This window comes from Dendronephthya gigantea, unplaced genomic scaffold (assembly GCF_004324835.1).
Source record: "Dendronephthya gigantea isolate DGI-Jeju-01 unplaced genomic scaffold, DenGig_1.0 000020F, whole genome shotgun sequence".
Lineage (NCBI taxonomy): Eukaryota > Metazoa > Cnidaria > Anthozoa > Malacalcyonacea > Nephtheidae > Dendronephthya > Dendronephthya gigantea.
In genome coordinates this window covers 2,439,372-2,459,465 of record NW_021163030.1, presented here as the reverse complement: position 1 = coordinate 2,459,465, position 20,094 = coordinate 2,439,372, and the positions used below count along the sequence as shown (strand labels likewise).

Below are 20,094 nucleotides of genomic sequence, written 5' to 3'. Positions count from 1 at the left end.
TTTAGTTTAAACTACTTGCTTAATTAATAAACGTTCTTAACTTTAACTTCTTTCACATTCAGTGTCATTACAATCAATTCGACCGATAATGGTGTATTTCTTTTCTGTTACTATAGTTGTCAATAAATGACTATAGTTGTCAATAAATGACAAAGGTACTATTTAATTGTTTTCCATTTTTCTTGAGCTGAAATTATATTTTGAAGAGTTAGTTTTTCATTTTCCTTGAAGAGATATTGTTTACTGTTCATGAAAAATAGCTTGCATGACGCTTGACGGAATTACTTAAGAGTTAAGTGAAGAACATGCACCATATATTATAGTCAAACATTCTGCTGTGCTGCGTATTAAATTAAGAATATTAATGGTCAAATTCTTGTATACAAAATATATACATCTAGAATGTATTTTTACATATTCATTTCCCTAGGCCTAGCAAAACCCCGATCGCATTAAAAAAAGTCACATGCATGCATTAAAGTATTGAGAAATCATTGCGCGTCTTCTCAGTTATTTAATGTTATTCATAAATCGTATCAACGCCTTTTAAAATTTAACTTGCATGGGCGGTTCTTCAAAATATGACATCTTATAATACAACGAATTAGACAATTTTTCCAGGAATTTTCTGGTTAGTTTGATTGGCTTGATTTATACTAGAGACGGATCATCCGTCTGGACGAACTTGAGCAAGCGAAAAATAGTTCGCCTTCTAGTTCGTCTGTGTATAAACACGGGCAAACAGGGATCATCCGTTAACACGAATTATCTGCGAGTATAAATACGGCATGTGAACGAACTACAGAAAAACCGATACTTCGTAACACACATTCAGCGGATTTCGCCAAAAAAATCCAATATGACATAGTTCGTCTAGATAGTTCGCCTTGTGTTTATACTTAGACAGATGATACATCTGCAGATGATACATGGCTAGTATAAATCGGGCCATTAATAAACTGTTAAATAAAACCCACGTTAAGAGGCTGACAAGCTGCAAGAGTGTTAAAATGCATTATTGCATGGTTGTTATATTGTCAATACGCATCATAAAAAAATTAAATATAATTTCTATGGACAACTATATATACAACCCAGGTGACTAAGATTAGTTTCTACAATAATTTTCCCTGTGTTTCCCTACAAATAAACTACCTTTGCGATAATATGGGCATTGAGCCTTTCGATTTGGACGATTGAATTGAGTTTGTTTCATAATTTCCGTCCTCGCTATGGTGTTTCTTCCCTCGAGACCACCACTTCTTTTTAAATCCTGTGTTTTTACTCTCTGAACTGGAGAATGAATGACTCTTGGATTTGTCATTCCAAAATGACCCATTTTCACCGGAATTCTTTTTTGTAATTTTAACTAATTGTTCCCCCTCAGTAAGAACATCAGTGATGTCTTGTTGACTGAGAGAATACTCGGAATCAATGTTTCGTTCAAATTCACTCCCGCTGCAATCATCTACACCGTCAACAGATTCAGTGTACCTGCCATTTACATCATCTCCGTTACATTCCAATTCTTCGGTAGTAGGCCGCTCACTCGTTCTCCCACTCGGATCAGAGGAATGTCTTTCATATGACTTTCCCAACGTTTGGTAAGGAGAGGGATTCTCTTCCGCAGTTAAAAGTGAGGGATATGTGTATACTCGATGATACGAAAGGGATTCGCGAGAGGTAGTGCCAGCTGATCCTAATCCAGCAGCCGACTTGACAGACTGCCCTAGTCGTGATGCATTGACGGGTGAGTCAGTCGACTCATTGCATAAAAACGACGTACAAACACCAAGTTCAAGACGACAAGATGTTTCTATTTGTTGCCAACGATATTGAAGTTCTTCTAAGTCACTTGTTACTTCTGCCAACGACGTTCTACAGTACACAAAAACATTACTCAATACTGAAATCGATGTACGAAAAAACGAGACAAACTATCCACCTGGGACCAAATTGACGACATAGCTTGTAGTTATATCATTATCAAAGGGTTTTATTAAGGGTTTTATTATTATTGTTTTAACTAAGTTCCACATCACCACGCCCTCTACGCGTTGTAAAATCACATTGTTGTTTTTCAATAAAGTCCGGCCAACACATATTCGGGAATTGTTGGGTGAACGAAAATATCGTCACATTCTTCGGTTTGGGAATTTTAAATAACTCACCGAGCTGCAAGTATTCTTTGATCAACATCATCAATATTTTGATCATGAGCAAGACGCAATGCACCAAACATTGAACCACGTTTACGCTTCAATCTGTAACACTAAAATGAAAAACTAGTTGTCATTTTTGTTAATTGGGCCTGTTTGAAACGTACTTCTGATGTACGGAATACCGAAGAAGACCTTTATGCATCTGTTCGGAAAAAGGTGGGAGGTTTTCATTTCAAATACAAAACGATAGGAAGTGGCAAATATGCAAACCATTCGTCAAGACAAACAATTTTTTATACCGGCTTCAGTCAGTAAGATTATTTTACTTTATACAGTCACTGCATGTATACGCCATGGGTCCGCAAAATTGGTCTGCAACGTAATACTAGTCCTTTGAAAAAAAGGCTTTGTTCAGCGACTGGTTCAGGCTTACAATTTTTAAAAATGCAATTATAGCTATAAACAACAAAAAAACTATTATACTTCGAAACATTGCAAGTTCAAATTGAAAACTCGGAGTAGAAATGGAAAAAAATGATGACAACACAACGTATAGAAAATGACGATGCAAGACGTAAGTATAACATACAGCATCTTTGGCTTCTTCCATCTTCTTCATTGCAACGTTACGTCGATACTGGAAATTTTTCACTTCTTTTTGATATGTGATTCGAAGCCATTTCTGTAGAGAGGAACTCATTTCCGAAGACAAATACTCAACTTCTTTTTCTGCTTTCTGCAGTGCCTCTCTTACCTAAATAGTAATTATACATACTTCTAATTATTCCACAAATTTCGAGGACCATATTTACTTCAAAATCAATACGGAAATATTTATGGTTCGGACTTGTTATTGCATGTTGTGTACTTATATTATACCATTGTCGACTTCAACAAGAGAAAACTTATTTATATACAACGTAAAATGTTTACTGCCTGTAAACATAAGCACGCCTTAGCCTTACAATAGGCCTAGTTTTTTGGCTAATGCCTGTAGAGTACACGCGTAACTATCGTTAGAACAGGTGGTCTGGACTTCTCAAAAGTGCAGAAACAAATGACGTAGACATGCAATACCTGAACCAATTCTTGTTCAGCCAATTTAAGTCGAGTGTGAATTTCTTCCGAGTGGTCTTCTCGTGCCTCTCGAAGACGCTGTGCTTCACGCTATAGAAAAGAAACAACTAAGAATTATTGTGGTATACGGGAATAACGCGGGATAACTGCATGCATGCATGTGAGGGAGATGTAAGCATGCATATGTTGGAGTGGGTCGGGGTAGCAATACAACCTTAGAAAGAGTGTATTGTATTGTATTAATTTTAATCACACAACATTCCCCCAGAAATCAACCCTTCAGAAACAACTCCATGCATATCATAGCTATACAAATATATGTATAAAACTTTAATTAAAACAGAAAAAGGGATGCAGCTATCAGGGCCGTAAACTAGAACGATAATTGGGGAGGGGGGGTTGTTTATTCATATATTCAGTTCTGCCCGACGGATTTCCATTGTGAGCTATTGCATTTACAAAAGAAATCCGTCGGGCAGAACGGATTATATGAATAAACACCCCCCCCCCAATTATCGTTCTAGTTACGGCCCTGCCAGCTATATTCGGCTCTTCGTTATACCAAGTTATGGCTCTTGCCAAGTTAAATCGAGGAATATTTCGTAATATTTACTATAGTAAAATAATTATATATCAAATATAAGAGATAAGAAGTGTACCTTAGCCGCTTCAATTTCGTCTTTGAGATTACTTTCCAATTGAAACTTTTCTTGTTGAACTACTTGATGATTTGTCTCAGCTTCTTTAAGCCTTGTCAAGCAAATGTTTTAGGAGTATATTTAATCGTGCATGTATTAGAAATAAAATAACTTAAAAGAGTAAACTTGTTTTCAATTCCAACACACAATAACTATGCTATCGATTTATACCCATGCAGATAACCACAGTAATTTGAAAGCGTGGCTTAAGTGCATCGTTTGCATTTGTTAAGTTCTTGTTCTGTGGTATATTTCGTCTTAAAATGTATACTGTACCTATTTTGAAGACTGGTTAGGTTTTTCTCTGCATCTTGCAAAAATTCTATATCTTTCGTCATGGATTCCATTTGCTTTTGAGCTTTACGTTTTTGTACATTGGAAAACCAGAATCCCATCATTGCAACAAGAACCATCAACCCCAATACGAAGTCTTTTAAATAGTTATGCCCTAAACATATTAATTCGGGGTAAAACAAATTTATAAACCATCTAATCTGTATAATTTTATCCTATATAGTTGAGTACAGAAATTAAACTAGTTTTTAGAATTGTGGTCAAATTATATCATTTACGTTGAAAGAAGGAAGATGAGATATTTTGTACATCGTTTAATAAACCTCACACTTATTTTCGGTTACGTTTCCAAAAAAAGACAGCTCAATATACAGCTATTAAAGGCATATAAAAAAGACTCAATAAATGACTGTCACTTAGCAAACACACAATACGTTTCTCGAGATATTCCTGTGCTATTTTTGTAAATGCCCAGAGTGGAAGGGGTGAAAAATCAGTATTAAGATACCAACAGCAAACCTCGTACTAGGGCTTGTACGCAGGCCGGTTTTGTGTTGCACATCTAAATGTGATATTGTCCGATAAATAGATCGAACTATAGCAAGAAATCATAATGCAAAAAGATGAGCTTACTTCTGGGAGCACCAAAGAGAACAACATCCATTGCTCTTAATGCAATCTTTTTTCTCTCAATTATATTTGTAATTTTCAAATCATTCAACAATATACCATCGACCGGCGAAGCCAACCTACACAAGACATATACTAGCTAGTTCAGTAAAATAGCTAGTGCCATAGGGAACATTCCTTAAATTATATAATGAACCCGTTTGACATGCGCTTAATTGTAGCTACAATGCCAATAATAACATACTATATATAGCTCATTGTAACTGCTCTAATAGCTCGAATGCAGAAATTATATTTGATGATATATCTATGTAAAGACCCTATATACAATGCAATATAGCTACCTTGGTAGATGATGTCCATTTATTTTGTTTTTCGTAAAGACTTCAACATGTTGGGGCAAATTAACATCATGTGTTAACCAGTTTGCAACATCATGAGGTGACCATTTACTGACTACGAAGAAAAAGCAGAATCTATAAACTCGCATAAGTTCTGTTCCAATGATGAACGTAGTTGAAAACAAGAGAACTGATTTACACCAACACGAATACGACGTGCATGGTGGTCTTTCATCTGGTGGTACAATATATATATTAAGCCTATTTCCCTAAATATGCATTTGACAAATACCTGGTTACCTAGCTTATTATATATATATATATATATATATATATATATATATATATATATATATATATATATATATATATATAGATCATGTATAATAGAAATTGATACCAGCTGACATATACACCAATGACATACACAAACGATCCGTTGCCTCATACAAGATCAACATATCAATATAGATATACAATAACTTTCACAGATTTACAAATATATACCTTCACTTTTTTGCCATGCTTTCCAGAGGTCATTAACACTAATCGAACCATCACCCGAATGAAACTTTGAATGACGTTTATGATCTTTCACTTTCAATTCATGTTTTAAAAACTAAAAAAAAAATTTAATAGATCAACTTGTTTGAAGGGCCTGAAGTCAATGATGTATTGGACACATCTTCGATTGATATAGGTGGTTTTATCAACCACCAATAGTTGAAAAAACATTTCATTGTCGCAGTTATTTCTCTTTTTGTAGCCTGAGCACAGTCTTTATTTCAAACGTAATAGACCTTATCGGTAATTATGTCACAACATTATCGTTATTGAGAACCACCTTAAATGAGATGGAATTCAAGTTTTACGCTCGCAGGCTATGTTCAAAGATGCAAACATTCCTCTTTAACACATGAACAAAAAATAATTTTTTATTTTGATCAATAAATTTGAAAAATGTGCTCAGCACAAATGGATCAGAATCACTGATGGAAGATGACCAAGGGGATCAGCCACAAACTAAAGGTATTTCAGAATAGATGCCTACGGAGAGTTTTGAACATGTTTTGGCCAAATAACATCTCAAATTCAGGAGGAGTCAGAGCTATACACGAAAGAACAAGCACCAAGCCGATCACCCTTGTAGTTAGACAAAGACGATGTAGGTGGATTGGACATGTCCTCTGCATGCCACCAATGTCCCTGCCAAGAATCGCTCTCGGCTGGACCCCTGACGGCCGAAGGAAGAGAGGCATTCTTTCCAAGTGTTTCCAGACCTTTTACATGTTATATTTATGATAAAAGTTGACTTGAATATTGTTTTTTGTATTATTCCTCTTTTTAATGAGGGATCGGTGAAATTTAGGTCGCTCCCTTGCACGTTGGAGTTAGGATCGGTGAGGCGCGCAAGGCAGTGTCAACGCACACAACGATGAGGATCTTTCAAACATCAAGTCAGTCCTACTGTATGGAGCAGAAATATGAGGAACAACGAACAGAATACCAACCACCTGTTGCAGCGTATACCAACCACCTGCCAGCCGACTAACATGAGATCTGGCATAGAACATTGGGTTGGATTGAGCACATGTTAAGAAAGCCTGCCAACAACACACTCTGCAGTCGCTCAAGTGGAACCTTTGAGGAAAATAGAAGAGAGGAAGACCAAATCCAGAAGACAGCAATGACAGTTGGACACAGCTCAGGCCAGAAGGCTCAAACAGGCTCAGGCTGTTGTAGATTGCCTGTGCTTTGAAAGGAGCAAAGAGTTTAAGAAGAAGAGATGTTAGAGTTGAAACATCTTGTAAATACGTCTCTCTCATAGTTTGAATTGCAATTTATCTACATCGATAAATAATTTATCATTTGAAAAGCATCTTTATTTATTTTAATAAATTGTATGAATTATTTATGCAATATTTCTAATTAGCTCTTTGCATGATAAGATCAATGTATGAAATTGTCATTTCCAAGTGTGACTGCATAATGTGTGATACAACTTTTTCATTATCAAAGACTTATTTTGTCGTTATCAACCCCATTCTTTGGCTTTGGTTGATAACAACAGACTTCAACTTGATAATTCTTCATATCATGTTCAACCTCATTCAATAATTGTTAATGATTTGATTCATGAGCATGATGGGCAATATGTGTATTAGGAGGGGCAAAAATATGATGAGATGTATATGAATTGGCAGTCAATCTGGCCCCAAATCCTATCAATCTGCTTGAATCATGATCAATTGTTGTACAACATCTTTGTTCAAAAAAATATAAAAATGAGACAATTAGGTGCTACAACCGTGGTGCTACTAAGATTATTGCCAGGACCTCAAAATATAACTTCCATATATAACAAAATACTTATAACTTGAGCATTTAATTCCCATAAATTTGAAATAATTGATACTCAAATTGCCACAACTCTTGCACTTACTGGGTTCACAGTTGAGAATAGTGTTTGAAGGCTGATTGTAAACATTGAAATTCTAATGTTTGTAACTATTTTTGTTAACTATTTGAGATTTGTTACGACTCGAAACTATTTAGCAATCTATATATTAAACAACCAGGCTATATTGATCAATGATTTAGACAATCTAGCTATCCACCTACCTCCTCAGATTCAGAAAAATCCACATCACCATCATTATCATCATCCAAATGGATGTGAAGCTTTTGAACAGCATCAAACTCAAGCTGAGTTTGCTCAGTGACTGTATCATCTAGTAATACGAAAAGAATGCACACTTCATACATCATTCAATCCTGTTCAAAAATAGCACATTATATAAAAACTTTAAATTTGATGGCAGAATGACCTGAACACCAATTTGCTATTATATACCCGGTACTTGATACAAAGGGCTGCCTCAAAAAAAACTGCATTAGTCCAACTCCTCAACCCCAACCTATTCCCACTAGGGGCTTCTTAGGGCCAATGACTATCTCTGCACTCACCATGGCCATGTCACAAACATGCCATTCAGTATTATCATCAAAATCAATCGCAAACAAGCGTTTTATTCAATGTGATTTAAATTTAGTATGTTTTATTAAGTGAAAGAATTCTAAACAATAAAAAGATCATAATAAATATCGCTAATAGATAGAATTGATCGTGCCCAAAAATTGTGAGTGAAATTTTGTGAAAACTATTTAAAATAATTCAATTTACCTATAAAAATAAACAAATGATATGGCAATATCGAATTATTATTAGCTAAAGCTAAATAATCCCATGGATATTATATATTGCTTTCATCACACAGGCTAATAAGTGCTGCGTGTTCAAGTAAGCTTAACCGCAAACTCTTCATGTCATTTCATCAATCCATACCAGACAAATGGGTACAACTGAAGATAAACGTCAAGGGGCAATACGTTATTATAAAACAAAACGATATAAATTATATCCCCCTGGTCAACTCCAGGCCAGCATCCGCACGACGCCTACCTTGGGGTTTAACATTGCTTGTAGCCTTCTCCCCTAATAATTCAAATACCACGTAACAACAACAAAGGAAAAGAACAGCACCAATACGAATACAGTTCATGTTTGCAACAAGCTGTAGGAAAATATGAATACGTTGCCATATGTTGCAGAAATTTGCCGCAATAATTCCAGCAGAGAAACTGAGAAACTTTGAATACTATTAAAATATTAAATTGTCGGAAAATTACGAGGCTCTCCGAACATCTTTACGAATGGAATGTAAGAAAGTTAGAATATTTTTCAATAGTTCTTGCAAATCTGTAACAAATAAAAACAAGGATATTAATCGCTTAGAAAGAAAATCTAATATTACTATCAGTCAATTTTATCGTTTATTGAACTCTTCATAAAATCGAAATTTCACAGTGGTCGACACTCTTCGTGATCTTTCTATCCATATGACGTCACACTTCCTGTGGCCAGAGTCTATGTGACACGTAACTAGGAAGAGAAGCAAGCCATATTGTTTGAGATATTTTTATTTTGTAAAGATCGGATTATGATGGGACCTACCGAGCCTTTAGGTTTGTATACTTCAACTTCTTATACTTTAGTAAATAGTAAATTAAATAATATTTTAAGAATAAATGTTCCGTATATACGTATATGTTTATATACAGTGTATGTTCTATTTTACTAGTCTATTCTATACTATCTAATTCTTCATTCGCTATTCGTCGTCGATACTAAAATTCTAATTTCTTACATAAAGGCTAATTTGCCACAAATGTTCCATGGAATGAGAAAAAATGTTTTAAAAACAGATTATTCACCGGTCGCCCGGGTTTAACAAGGATATTAACGATCTTTTCTCATAAAGATTTCAAAGTTGACGAGTAGATCAGTCAATATCCTTGTTTACAAGGAGATGTTTTCTTGTAATTTTCTCTCTATATGTAGAGCAAAGTTGAAGGCGAGAAATAGGGGTAAAGATGTATTTCAGTACACTTCGATAGTGAGACTTAGTTTTGTAAAAATTTATGTGTTTTATGCATTAATCGAAACATGAGAATACTGCGTTTCGTTGGGTAAATAATTAATGTGTATGATCGAAGACGTGTACGTTTCACCGACTGAAATTTAAATTTGTTTTTACTCTTAGCATCTGGCGTTATTGCTTACAATGGCGACTCAGAACGTGGATGGAATGACCCTCCAACTCTATCTTTCAATACCGTTACTGGCTCAAAGAAAGGACCAAAAATAGACCTAAGAAAACGGGTGTCACACCAAGAAGCATTAACAGGCCGTAAAATAATATCTCCACTAAGTCAAAACCCACCAAATATAATGTATAATCAAGGAAATAATGTGGCTAACGGTACGTAAGCGATATATCCAGTATGCCTTCAAGAAATATGTCGCAAATGACTGTATTATGCCATGTTTATATGTTTCATAGTTACCGTTTACTCAATACTTTCAATGGACGCCCACATGATGCTACTAAGTTGATAATAATTCGTCAGTGGAATAAAATATTTTCATCATATACACCATAATTATACACCATAGAATGCATGTTAGTTATTGCAACATTGACTCGGTTATTTGTACTAGAGAGTACAAACGGATAATGAGATTTTGAAAAATGACCATCTCCTGGGAAAAATCTGCATCAGTTTTGTAGGTGTTCATCAACAATTATTCATATTTGTCATTTTTGTGCATAAACATTTAGAAGATTAAGTAACATCAGCACTAAATAATCCTTACATTCCCTTATCATAGATGAAAAACAGACATTTTGGCAAATTGTAATTTAAACTAAATGTTTACCTGGATAATTGTGTCTGTTTAAGATCTATCAAATAGATGATTTGTCAATCAAGCTGATAAAAGAGAAACACTTTTCCAAGGCAATCTTTATTAGAAATTAAATTAGCAGTTATATACTGTTTTTTTCTATAAATAAAAAATTCACTTAGTAAGTTATTCATTTTTCTCTCTTGAATAAACAGGTTTATCAAATCTTACCCTCAACCACCAATTATCATCCCAACAGCCAACTGCACCACCATCAATATCACCATGTCATAGTAGACATTCTAGTGGTACATATACCCCACCATTATTACCTGATGCTAAAAGTTATGGTATGGTTCAAAGTCAATATCCCATTCAAGGCTACAATATGGTTCCAGGTCTTCCCACAACCCCACCAACAACTACAGCTCCACCCCAGATTTTTTCACCAGTGGAATCTAAGTTGGAATCAAATTCTGGTATCATCCACCCACTGGCACAAAAGTCTAGCACCACCCCACCCATACAACCCATACCAATGTCAGCAATACCACCAGTAACAACAATGCTACCAGCATCAAATCTTGGTAAACCACTATTCTCTCCCAGTAGCTTTAATATGGTACCAATTTCTAGTGCCTTAGATACAACTCATGTACGTGCAAACCCTGACATTTCACCAGAAACTTCACCAGTTGCTTCAAATGATGCAATGGTTTTGCAACAACCATTGATATTCACACCATCTCTGACTAGTGCAGACACTGCAGTACCACCACTCACAGGTACTGTAGTAAAAAGAAGTCCTGTACTTAATCGGGCATATCCAAATAGCAATGGGACAAAGATTTACACACCACCAATGACTGGAAGTGGTAGAAATTCTCCAGTGGTGTCTCCAGCTTTGGGCCCAATAAAGAATATATCACCAGTATCAACACCAATTTGTAGTCGTAGTGCACCTAGTAGTGCACCCAATACACCAAGAAGTTTAACCCCTGATGATGGATATCGTTCGGAAAGTATCAGTCGACATAACAGTGAAGATTTTGATAGTCAGGCAGGAATGAAAGCAACAGTTGAAGCTATAGAAGAAATCATCATCAAATGTAGTAATATTTTAAAGGTATATGTGTGGTACTTTTAATTGCTTGGTTTGAACAATTTTTCATCTGTTTTCTCAAAGTAACAAACAAATGATTTGATACTGTTAAACTCACTATACCAGCGTGAGGGTACATTGTAAACTTTACAGAACATGTTTGTTGACCTAATTAATTTAATGCACTTGTTTGTGATCACTAAGGAATAGAAATGGCTAAAGTGATTATTATCTTTTCAGGCTCGAGAAGTAGAAGATGTGAAAAGAAAGGTGGAGATAATGAAACAACAATGGAGTGAAGAAAAGTTGTCAGTGCCTGTTCAAATAACTATGAAAATGTTGACTGAAGGTAAGGTGTTAGGGAGGTAAATGTGTTGAGGTGAATACTTTGATAACAATTAGGAGAAAAGGGGAAGATCATAGAATGATTGCAGAACAACTGGATATCAAAATTAGAATGACCTATGTACACAGTTAATTACACCTTTTTGTTGTTTGTCAAGCTTTTAATGACTGATGAGCATTTCCTTTTTCATTTCAATTCTAGCACTGTTGTGTGGTGATACTGATACTTCACATAAGCTTCATGTCAAACTTATGGTAGATTATGTTGGCGAGGTAAGCATATTGCATGCATCAAAGAGTTAATTGTTGTTCATTGGAGTCTTTATTTTTGGCATGCATGTTTGTCTAAATGCTTTATGAAGGTTATCACAGGAGTTAATATCTCAACTAAGTTGCCATGAATTAATAAAATTATATCTTTGTTTAGGTTAAACAATGGATGGTTGCAATCAAAAGATTAATTTCAGCTGTGGGAAATATTAATACCACAATTTCATAGTGAATAAGATAGGTTATATCCCAACTACAGGGTGTGTATATACTATATATCATCCTGGGATTATTATTAATTATATATAGTAATATTTATTACCTATAGATTCAATTATATAATTATTGAAAGGCTAAGGAGTAAGGTGGAAATATTTTAACAAATTAGTAACATCCCCTATATCAATCGAGGTAAGCTATAATTAGAAATAGGTGGATGAATATATTCTGATGCGAAATGTAATAATGAAATTTGAATATCTATTGACGATAGATATTCTTCAAATTCAAAATCTAGGAATACTTGGTGCCAGATGTAGAGAACCTTGAACTAAACTGCCTATTTGTGCAGTTACATGACTAGATAAAATTATGACTGACAATTTAAACTAAGTACCCGGTATTTTTTTGGTACATATATAACTGCTTTTGCAGTTTGCACCCGTAAAAAATGACGAAAAACAACGGTTTGAAATTGCATTTTATAATGACTAGACGTATGTGTGTTCAAGACGCGATAGAGAAATTCTTTTTATACGTAAATGTTTAGTCTAATTTTTACTGAAATTTAATTTTGTATTGGCATGCTTCCAAAGAAAGTACTCGGTAAGCTTTTTGGCGATAGAAGAGGTTTCATAATGATATCTGACTTGTTTTAAACGTTGTGCTAAACAATCACTAAACTTACAATGTTAATGAAAAGCACGATGTTTAAAAGAGGCTTTGCTTTAGTGGGTGCTAATAAATGCTTCACATCGTCGGTGACGTACCACTGATGGCGATGAACTTGTGGCAAATCAGACTATATACTACCAACTACCACTTGCAACCCTTGTAAAAAAATCAGTTCTCTGGAGGAGACCGAGGAGTATTTAGCTTCTATGACTATTCTACATTACGTGTATATTCTGTGTGGATTTTAGTATTTTTAAACGACGCTTACATTTTGCATTATGAAAACTTAGGTGGTGGCAACAATAGGCCTGTATAGTATTACTGCAACTTCTTTTATATATACATATATAGTTATTAATAAATATATAATTATACTATATATTATAGAACATGTGAAATAGAATATTATTTACAATAATTATATTTTACTTACAATAATATAATTGTGTGCTATACACGTCTACCACGGTCTCGTGAAGATGTCAACATAACATATCACAAGATGTCAACCCAAGGCACCGCCATATCAACCAAGCGTTGGTATAAAAGACCCTGGGTACGAGGTTGCATATCAACATGTACCAAACACAAGCGATACCTACACCTCTTCACTTTGTTATGTAACTGCTTTTCGAAAAAAATGTAAAATACTCCAAAAATGCATGCAGGAAATGATTTGACGACTTGACTCGAGCTCAGTGGTCATGAATGCTTGCAATGGTTGTTTATTCCGTTGATGATTCTAGCTTCAAGACTTTGCGGAGGGGTCTGCATGGTTTTAACATGATCAACATACAGAGAAGTTACAAAATAGAAAGCTTAGATGCAATTCAATTTTTATTGCTACAAAATATGGAACACTATACACTATATTTAATGATATTCGAGTCGATCCATGCAGTTAAACGCTCTCGCTACAACATACAGGGAGAGATAAAACCCACGCGCCACGCTGAAAAGAGCGTATGGCCTATGCCTATTTGCGATAATCACTCTCAAAGATAACAAAATGCACACGGCAAAGGTATATTTTGTATTTTTGCTGGTATGCGCAATTTTCTTATCAGTTCCTAACAATAGAAAATCGAAACATCAACTTCACATAAATTGCATGCAGTTTGGCATGAAATTCGAGTTCGAAAACTAAAATTAACATCTTATTAATTTTGTAGAATGATGTAAATACATATACCACATAGCAAATATAAACTATAAAAATGTAATGAAGTATGATCCTAGATTATCGCTCCCTGCCGGTAAGCTATATAATAACCTGAACACAAATTCCTTTTCCACTCAATTTATAAAAACCTTTCTATTTCCTATTTATTTGATAAATTTCTGAGAGCGCAGAGATGTTTATTCCATTTTCAGACAACCATCTTGCTCATGATTGGTATAACTTGATCAAAACGCGGACGTTTTGTCGGATCTGTATTCCAGCAAATATTGATCATTTTTGCCATGTGAGGAGCAAATCCAGGAGGCATACTGGGACGCAGTCCTTCGAGAGCGATCTAAATAAAACAACATGATACACATAAGAATAAACTTCATGCCTATGCTAAGTTCTCAAAACCCAAAAACGTGCACTTAATTCACTAAATTCAGTCATATAAATATATAAAGATGCATAGATTCTCGTCCAACTGTTTGACTATATATATTCACAGCGCGGCTTCAAGTGATGCAAGAACGTGACGTATATGTAACTATCAATATCTTATATCTCATATTATCTCACTATATCAGAGTGAGATATCTAACCTTCATTCCAACCTCCATTGGTGGCATGTCAACGAATGGAACTTCCCTTGTTGACATTTCCCATAATAGAATTGCGAAGCTCCACATATCTGCCGAACGCTGGTCGACTTCTTCTGGATTTTTATTCAAAACTAAGAATAAATGAAACAATATTCATTTAAAAGACTTACATGAATAAGAAATTTTAATTCGTATCCACGCAAGTAAATTCGCTGCATCACTTAAATTCCGGATGCCATGAGACGTTTTCGTGCAGTTTTTTGGGTTGTTGAATGAAAATGTTGGAAGTCGTGCCAAGGAACATATACAATAAAATATACAGTATACTGTATAGAGTCATTTAACCCCACAACGTGTCCCTGATTTTTACGCTACTGACTGGCCGGACCTATGCACTTATGGCGGACGCGCCAGTTCAGCATGTTGAGTGGAAATATAAGCTTAAAAGGTTACGACATGAGTGGGTCAATTGGTATTATCTTTATACTGCATGCATGTGGTCGTGTTCTAAAACATTAATTGAAATCGACACATGCACCTAAACCGGAACGTGTAACCAGACTTTGAGTGGTACTATATATTTTGCAAAATTGTCCGTCTTGTTATAGATATGTTGGAATTACCTTCTGGGGCCATCCACTGAGGTTGAAAGACACGTTTAACATCTTGAAAAGAGTATCTATAGTCCGCCATTGAAATGCGTGCCGTTAAATCATCGTCAATCTAATGGGAATAAAAATCTACAAAGTGAGTCTCAAGAACTTTCTTTCAGAACAATATGGCACAAAAAGAATAGTCCTACTGTTAAGGGACAAATGTATGCGAACATATATCCATTTCAAAATTGCTGTGGAAGACTGGTATTCAGCGAAATTGACAGTACGTCACGTGGCTTTCTTAGGGAGAAATCTATACAATGTTGAATGTCCTCACCATAATATGCGAACTCTTGATGTACAATCGAGGTACAAAAGGATCGAGAGAATGCAAATATTGCATTCCTCTGGCAATGTCCATGGCAAATTTCAAAGCTTGTGCTGCATCCACCATAATTCCTGGAAAAATATCATCAACTTGTTAAGGGTTTCACATAAAACAAGATTGTCAAAGCTTGCATGGTGGCTACGTTGTTCGGCAACAACGTGACTCGTGAGCGTTTTTAGTCGTGCACAGTAATGATGTTTCAGCTTACCAGATCCTTCATGTAAAACATTGTAAAGTGACCCATAAGGCATGTACTGACTCAAAATAACTAAGGATCCTGATTCGTTCACAGCTCCCAACACGGGCAGGACATTCGGATGTGAAAATATTCTATAGCAAAAGAACACAGATTAATAATATTATACTGATGTCCAAGCAACAATTGCAATTTCAATTACGTCATACTTGGCAAAATACATGCATATACCTCAATTATACTGTGTATACTCTAATGTTAACTAAACAGAACAGGATGAATTACAGAACGTATAGCGCACATCTGGCAGTTTTCTACATAAGGTTTACCCATCTGTAACACCTTATTTTATCCTTAACCATTCAATAATTTAGGACAGGAATAACATCTTCTCGAAGAATATATGTTTCTATGCACCTTTGCTACTTTCTATTGGGACATTTTAGTTTTGCCCCTGTCATCAGAAGAACATTATGAATACAAACCTTAACTTCGGATATTCCTCAGCAAAATCTCTCGATTTTCTTTTGTTATATTTCGATACTTGTATTTTCTTGCAAACCACTGGAATGTTACTCCAAATACCTTTCCAGAGCTAAGCATATAACAATATATTTAATGAATCCAAAATGATATATGCATTTATAAAGTTCTTGGTGCATGACCACGTGTTCTTAAGAGTAAGGACATGGAGACACAAAAATGAGACTGGGGGAGTAAGAAATTGACGTTATATATATAGAAACGTCACCCTTCCCTAATAAATGAAGTTTTATTAGCCGTGTAGCCGATTTCGGTTTTTACGCGCCGCTTACATCTGAATCTCCTTTTGTTTCTAGTTTATCTTTAAAGGTCACTTCATCCGCTTCAATCCAAGAATTTCTTGACTGGATATCACGCAAATCACGACCTGAAATTGTTTCGCGGAATGAAAAACTTTAGTAATTTCTTATCGCAAAAGTGCCCGGCGTTAAAAGTCAGCTCATAATATAAATAACTTGAATAATGGGCTTATACAAAATGGAAACTGCACATTAATGATTTATGGATAGGTATAAGTATAATATAAAAGTATAGGATCATATCTATTACCACACATGCACTATCAATGACGTACTTACTTCTGTGGAAATGTTTGTTCGCTAAATAAAATGAGAAATATATGAGGAAAAAAGAACAGAAACGAAATAAAACTAGTGTAACTACGTTTATGGCAAATGAAGTTTAGTAAGTAGTTAATGCCAATAATGGTGCAATCAAATTTCGCGATGTTGGTGTATATTTGATTTATAACTACAAAGCTTACGTTTGTAAGGGATTTTTTTTAGATCCTGTCCACATTCTTTCGCCAATGCTAAAATTAAAAATAAACTGAAGATATAGGTGATGTACAGTATATCACAGTTTTTAAATAATAACGGAATGTTATGATATAAAATAACCACGCGTACTTTTCACCAACAATATTGAAAAATGAATTAAATACTATGCCGAAAATGTACCTTTAAAGATATTTTGGTATTTAACTTTTGTTCGGTCTATTGGAGTTTCTTCCAGTTTGTTACATTGTGAAACATTAGCTCCTTTCTTAATGAGTTCCTAAAAAAAACGATTGGGACGATGAGGGAATCAGAAAATAACACAACAGTCAACAAGTCCCGACCTTATTACAGTTTTAAATAGTTGCATTTATTTACGCGGCAAGAATTCACTTTTCAAAAATGAATAGAAAATTTTATTAGCGCATTTTTTACTCGTCTGCACAAGTTTTAAAAATTCCTTTCAGATCCAAGCATTGAGGATTTGAAAAAACTAAACGCGCCGCGTCGCCAAATTGCATTCGGTATGGTGGCCAATTCTAGGTAAAGCGCTATGCAATAAAAGGCTCATTTCGCATCACAAGATTTGGTTATCCAGCTTGTTGAGGAAAAAAAATCAAAATTATTTAAAAATTCGCTAGATCACGAGCTCTAGTCGAGATGGGAATTTATCATCATATCACCTGGGATTGTTTTAGTAAAAACTACTATAGAAAAACAATGTGTTGACTATTTATGTTTCAAAACTCGTTAAAATCGTAACGAAGGACGATTTAATTCCGCCCAAAGGCAAAGTGTTTTCTAAGGCCGGGTAACCTGTTACTAGAGTTTATTAAAGCATGGAAGTTCAACATCTTCGCACGAATTTTTGGGATTTGAACATTTGAAAAATACTCCTAGCGCGTCGCATTGCGGTTATATTTGTATTTCTCCAACAACATCTTTATTATATTAAAGAGAAAAAGTCACAGCAAATATAACTTCAACAAATTGTGTGTGCCATTTGAGAAAATAGGCGTGCCTTTTTTCAAACTCCCCAACCCTCCCAAATCCCAACTCTTTGAAATCATGTAACTATATAATCTATAGTACAAAAATGGATGTTTTCTTGAGCCCAATAGGCAATATTCAACAAGAAAAAAACCCATGTGCACCCTAAATAACTGCCTGTCAAACAGTTCACAATCTACAGACACACAATCTACAAGTTGCGAAAATCACTCCAAATCACTCTAGCCAACAGGTTCAGCCTATTGTAAAACATGTCCCAAGACCCCCCACCAAAAAAATACAAGTTTATATAGGTGTTATTTGTGTGAAATTAATAATTTGCCAAAAATACTTACCCGGCAAATCTCCTCGTAACTCCAAAAGCAGGCATAATGAAGAGGTGTATTACCATGTTCATTTGCAATATTCACAAATGCATTTAGGTTTAACAACTAAAATAATAAATGTTCTAATTATGACAGGTAGTGAGTGTTACAATAATTTGTATTAGTGAAGGAAAGCTAATTTTGCGAACAATAATTTACAAAGAATAGAATATACATCTGATTTCATATAAATAACATAACAGATGGCAAGCAAATAATATTTTTACCACAATAAATTCTAAGCATTGATAGTTTGTGGAGTATAAAGGTCATAATAATAGAGGGATAGAATAAAGGTATACAGGTTTACAAGGCTGGTACAGTATACTACTACAGGGGTAGTCAAAACTCAAAAGGATAAGTGATGTGCAATTAATTGGTGTTAACGACAATACAGATAAGAGTTTTAGGAAGAGATACTCATTACTCAAACAGTGTATCAAAGCTAAACAGTGAATCAAAGCTACGCTAGAACATTCGGCTCAAAATGTTATTTTCCTAATTGCTACATAGTTGAAAAGACTGCCAAGTCCAAATGTTGTAACTTATCTAAAGATATAAATGTAAAGAAGCAAGTTTACTGGTGATTCTTAAACAATAAGGTATATACTACAGATTAAGATACGGCTATTTACACGAATCGTGATGATTATGAATATTAAAAACAGGTAATTGGGAAATGAGAACTCGTACTGTTCATTTAGAACGAACCTTTGTAATAACTGCCTTCTGTCCTTTTTTCACCGCGCAGTGTAATGGGGTGTCTCCTCCGTTGTTTAGATTATTGATCCTCGCTCCTCGAGCGACGAGAATGTCAAATATTGCTACCCATCCTTCTCTTGACGCCCAGTGGAGTGGTGTAAAACCGTGATCATCACTAGAAATGTCAAACCAAAATAGAACATTTTAGACGGTCGCATATTCATATTGTTCGAATATATCTGTGAACTTAGTTTTTCTATGACATATAAATATGTATGTAAAATACACAACAGAATGCTATGACTAACAGACGGTTGTACATACAATCCAAAGAATACAGACCCTTGGTTGAGATCATTCGTGGTTTCTTCGAGCCATTGCTTTACAAAACGTAGGTTTCCTTCACGGCAGGCCGAATAAATATCTTCCATTTTAAATGTTGATGTCTTACAATTTAGCTATTATCTTCTAAGTTTAAACTTTCAGAGTTTTGAGAAACCACAAATTGTAAATAACAGACATTTTAGGCGGCTACCACAGTCACTCGAACGGTATGAAGGATTTTATATCAACAACAGGATATGACAAATATGTCACCAATCACACAGTTGCAATGTGCGAATTATATTGCGGGGAAAAAATAAGAGGACTGGGAACCAAGTCATGTTAGTCATAAATCATGTCTCATT

The 20,094-nt window shown here is 35.0% G+C and overlaps 3 protein-coding genes across 5 annotated transcripts; 1 reads left to right on the top strand and 2 right to left on the bottom strand.

The window, feature by feature from the left end:
- Nucleotides 1–156: 156 nt before the first annotated feature.
- LOC114521414 (stromal interaction molecule 1-like) lies at nucleotides 157–9,092 on the bottom strand. Of its 3 annotated transcripts, none has more exons than XM_028541862.1 (12): nucleotides 9,018–9,092; nucleotides 8,666–8,777; nucleotides 7,825–7,934; nucleotides 5,710–5,821; nucleotides 5,206–5,317; nucleotides 4,865–4,980; nucleotides 4,214–4,385; nucleotides 3,899–3,989; nucleotides 3,240–3,329; nucleotides 2,752–2,916; nucleotides 2,172–2,272; nucleotides 157–1,878 (listed from the first exon to the last, which is right to left on the bottom strand). In XM_028541862.1, exons 2-12 carry the CDS (start codon nucleotides 8,763–8,765, stop codon nucleotides 1,152–1,154), a joined length of 1,896 nt encoding a protein of 631 aa, XP_028397663.1. In that variant the 5' UTR covers nucleotides 8,766–8,777; nucleotides 9,018–9,092; the 3' UTR covers nucleotides 157–1,151. The 3 variants fall into 3 exon arrangements, with proteins under 3 accessions (XP_028397663.1, XP_028397664.1, XP_028397662.1); XM_028541863.1 differs by lacking the exon at nucleotides 9,018–9,092 and adding an exon at nucleotides 8,893–8,955; XM_028541861.1 differs by lacking the exon at nucleotides 9,018–9,092 and having other exon boundaries at nucleotides 8,666–8,885.
- Nucleotides 9,093–11,310: 2,218 nt separating this feature from the next.
- LOC114521415 (steroid receptor RNA activator 1-like) lies at nucleotides 11,311–13,451 on the top strand. Its single transcript, XM_028541864.1, has 4 exons — nucleotides 11,311–11,576; nucleotides 11,793–11,901; nucleotides 12,100–12,170; nucleotides 12,325–13,451. The coding sequence occupies exons 1-4, from the start codon at nucleotides 11,313–11,315 to the stop codon at nucleotides 12,394–12,396; spliced, it is 516 nt and encodes a 171-aa protein (XP_028397665.1). The 5' UTR covers nucleotides 11,311–11,312; the 3' UTR covers nucleotides 12,397–13,451.
- Nucleotides 13,452–14,264: 813 nt separating this feature from the next.
- On the bottom strand, nucleotides 14,265–19,992 carry LOC114521555 (integrin-linked protein kinase-like). Its single transcript, XM_028542021.1, has 13 exons — nucleotides 19,748–19,992; nucleotides 19,415–19,580; nucleotides 18,674–18,769; nucleotides 17,511–17,607; nucleotides 17,315–17,362; nucleotides 17,130–17,150; nucleotides 16,824–16,918; nucleotides 16,494–16,603; nucleotides 16,021–16,142; nucleotides 15,762–15,883; nucleotides 15,452–15,551; nucleotides 14,829–14,959; nucleotides 14,265–14,578 (listed from the first exon to the last, which is right to left on the bottom strand). Exons 1-13 carry the CDS (start codon nucleotides 19,834–19,836, stop codon nucleotides 14,432–14,434), a joined length of 1,344 nt encoding a protein of 447 aa, XP_028397822.1. The 5' UTR covers nucleotides 19,837–19,992; the 3' UTR covers nucleotides 14,265–14,431.
- Between the last annotated feature and the right edge of the window lie 102 nt (nucleotides 19,993–20,094).